The sequence below is a fragment of the Cannabis sativa genome, chromosome 4 (genome assembly GCF_029168945.1).
Source record: "Cannabis sativa cultivar Pink pepper isolate KNU-18-1 chromosome 4, ASM2916894v1, whole genome shotgun sequence".
In the NCBI taxonomy this organism is placed as follows: Eukaryota; Viridiplantae; Streptophyta; class Magnoliopsida; order Rosales; family Cannabaceae; genus Cannabis; species Cannabis sativa.
Genome location: NC_083604.1, coordinates 47,742,606 through 47,746,409, shown reverse-complemented (window position 1 = coordinate 47,746,409; position 3,804 = coordinate 47,742,606). Strand labels below are relative to the sequence as shown.

Below are 3,804 nucleotides of genomic sequence, written 5' to 3'. Positions count from 1 at the left end.
ACTCATTCACTCAAGGATTTCGAAATTGAAGAGAGGAAAATAGAGAGGAAAGTGGCGCATGGCTTTTCTGAAAGGAACAATATGCAAAGTCATGAGTTTCCTGAAGCCAATACTTTCTATTTATAGAATACCATCTAGGTTTAGGTTAGAATTGTATGGCATTAAAATAATGGAAAAATAAAATGGTAAACCCTTTTCATAGTGGGCGGCCATATAAGGAAATTGGGCCTCACTTTGCAACTTTCTCATTTTGTTATTTTTCATTCTCATTTTCTCAAAAATGCCAATTTTCCAATTTTAACCATTTAAATGTCAATTCTAATTATTTAATAACTAAAAATTAATCATTAAATAATATTGTCATTTAATATATTTATTAATTAGACATTTAAAGTCTCTTAATTAATAAATAAACTTAGAATCTCTTTTCTTTACATTTTTGCCCTTGCTTAGTGAAAATTCATAAAGTAGACATAGTCTAACTTTAGAATTATAATTGATTAATTAAAATCAATTAACTGAGTCTTACAAGCAGTATGGTCTCAACTAGTATGGGGACCATGGGCCTATATTTCTGAGCTTCCAATAAGTCAAACCGAATTTACCAAGTAAATTCCCTAACTTATTAATTCCTTATTGAATCCACACTTAAAACTTGGAATTGCACTCTCAGTCATATAGAACGCTCTATATGTTCCACGATATAGATACGTCATTAGTTATCCATTGTTATAATCCTAATTTGATCAATGACCCTCTAATAGATGATCTACATTGAATAGGCACAAAGTTACCGTTACACCTTCAATGTATTTTATCCTTAAAACACTTAGCTCCGTATAAATGATATTTCAGCGAAGTGAAATGAGATCTCCACCATTTATCTCTGTTTAGCCAAGCTCGAAGGATATCATCGTTTCACTTCTAAATTCCTATAGAATTTATAGATTCCATATTTATGTTAGCGCTCCCACTCAATTATACTATCATGTTCCCAAAATGTACGTATCACCCTGACCCAAAAGTAGGCTTAACTAACAAATCAAAGAACATGTATAGTACTCTTGAGATCGAACCTAATCATATCAGGATTAAGATCATTTGATCTAGGATCAACGGGTGATATTGAATTGAATAGATATTACGGTAATTTTAATATATCTAATAAAAGTTCAATATCGGTCCCTTCCGATGTATACTCCATACATCCGATACTGGTAAACTTTGCCAATGTCCTTGAAAGGACATAACACTTTTTCAAGGTGTAAGAATACCTACCGCTGATTATATCATGTCAGTCTAAATCCAGTGTTCTGACAAATCAGGGAATAAATTTTCGAACATATAATTAAGATTATATTCCATTGTGCTGACAACACTATAATCATTAACAAATTCATATGTTCTGGACCTAAATAGAATTCATACATTATATATATAATCATGAAATAAATCAAGTGAACCATGCAACATAAAATGTTATTTCTGATCTTTATTAATAAGTAAATCTGATTATATTGAAATGGATTTTATTTAGGGCACAAAACCCAACAGTCACCCATCCTAAAATTTTCCCAGGTCAAGCACGCTTAACTGTGGAGTTCTTTCGTGTTGGGCTACCGAAAAATAAGATGCGCCTTGTTGATATAGGTAGTACCAATCAATCCATTTAAGTCCTCTTCAACTGTGTAGTCCCATACCTACACAGTCTTGGAACCATCCCACTTGACCTTCCCCAGGCAATATAGGATTGCACAGCTTACCCGATATTTCCCCTTACGGATCACGGGACTACTGAATGTCACAATCACCCCCCCTTATGGGGTCTGACGTCCTCGTCGACCACACTTCCGGCTGGGTCAAGGCTCTGATACCATTTGTAACGTTCCCGCTTCAAGCCTCCATTGGGTCCTTACACCCACGGAATAATGGCTCTTATACACGAGTACCGTCACTCTAGCTGCTTCCTGAATTGATGACTGATCTTACAGATCAACACGAGTGTTTTCAGCGTGCTTTGTCCTCACTCGCACGCTTCCTGGGAAAACTTCCCAAGAAGTCACCCATCCTAAAATTTTCCCATGTCAAGCACGCTTAACTGTGGAGTTCTTTCGTGTTGGGCTACCAAAAAACAAGATGCACCTTGTTGATATAGGTAGTACCAATCAATCCATTTAAGTTCTTCAACTGTGTAGTCCCATACCTACACAGTCTCGGAACCATCCCACTTGACCTTCCCGAGGCGATGTGGGATTGCACAGCTTACCCGATATTTCCCCTTACGGATCACGGGACTACTGACTGTCACACAACCTCTGTTACTAGTTTAGGAAAATGTGTTTGGACAGATGCTTGTCCTCAATTTTTAAATTCTTCTGTAACATTAAATTTTTATTAACAAATTTTGCATTTCTTTCAAAAAAAAAATTCTATATGCTTCATAATTCATATTGTCATGTTTCTTTGGCAATAATTTGTGTACAATACATTCTAGTGACTTTCACTTCAAAAGATTGTATACGGTAAATAAAAAACTTGGCACTTAGCTTGGACCATTTCAAAAAAAAAATAATCCAATCTAAACACTGCATTTTAGAGATTGTAATAAATCATTTTGCAAATTATTAATAATCTGAGATCATTATACATAACATATATACCATATCTTAATCATTTTCTTTCTTTTTCTTTTTTATGATTAAACTAAGCTGATTTACAACACGTCTTCTTTTTTTATTTTCTTCCTTTGTGGGGCCATTTTTTTTCACTAGTCAAGAAACTAATAATATGTATCATAATAAATCGCAACAGAAACAATTGATGATTTGCATCAATATTTTTTGTACTACCTAAGAACGGAATATGCGTATAATTACAACTAGCACATAACTCTAAAAAGCAAAATAGAAAAAAAAAAAAAAGTAGGGTGAAGCTAGAAAGGTGTTGTGGCTATATCGCATGACAGTTCTAAGTTATCCTCCATGAATCCAAATTCGATTTCATCACTTAGAACCATCTCTAGTGTTCCTGTTTTCAACGCCACCGCACTGCCCATTGGCTTTAAGCCCTTTTATTAAGTGGAATAGTTTCATAAAATGACAGTAATTAGAATTTGATATATTAAACAAAATAGAAAATAAGAAAGATTAGAAAGAAAGGTAAAAAAACAAACAATATACAATATGGTTATATAATAATACCTCAGTGAAGATATTCATGGCTTCTTCCACAGACCTAGTTTTCAGAACATATAAAGCTTCTTCCTGCAAACCCGACCAACATGATCAATTAATTATATATATACAAGGTTGTAAACAAGAAACCATTTATTTAAAGGATAAACTTTTATACCCTTGTAAAATGAAATTGATCCATTCTAGGAGCCCTTGGCTCTCTTTCTATGGATGATTTCCTATCGATCTGAGCCACCGAAATCCCTTCCATTATAATTATTTAGAGAGAGAGATTCAAAAGAGAAAGATATATACTTTCTTATTAAAAATAGAGGACTAAAAATTATTGAAGATATTCTGGTAATGGTACTGGTACGCTAATACTATTAAATTAGGGAAATTTGAATTTCTATGCTTACATTACTGTAATGACCGCTCTAGTTTATGAATTAGTAAAGGCAATTAGCACTAATTTTTATTATTTTATTATTATTTGTGAATTAAATTTTAATGTGGACCCCAATATTTAGAAATAAATATTAGAGTTATAATTTCTCAATTTCGGAGATTTTATTAAACTCTAGGGGTATTATATAGCTTATATGTGTAATATGTTATTTTTGTAATTTTT

General features: G+C 33.0%; 1 protein-coding gene across 1 annotated transcript; it reads right to left on the bottom strand.

The window, feature by feature from the left end:
* Positions 1-1,803: 1,803 nt before the first annotated feature.
* On the bottom strand, positions 1,804-3,482 carry LOC133036508 (uncharacterized). Its single transcript, XM_061113047.1, has 3 exons — positions 3,352-3,482; positions 3,201-3,263; positions 1,804-3,067 (listed from the first exon to the last, which is right to left on the bottom strand). The coding sequence occupies exons 1-3, from the start codon at positions 3,442-3,444 to the stop codon at positions 2,933-2,935; spliced, it is 291 nt and encodes a 96-aa protein (XP_060969030.1). The 5' UTR covers positions 3,445-3,482; the 3' UTR covers positions 1,804-2,932.
* Positions 3,483-3,804: the final 322 nt, after the last annotated feature.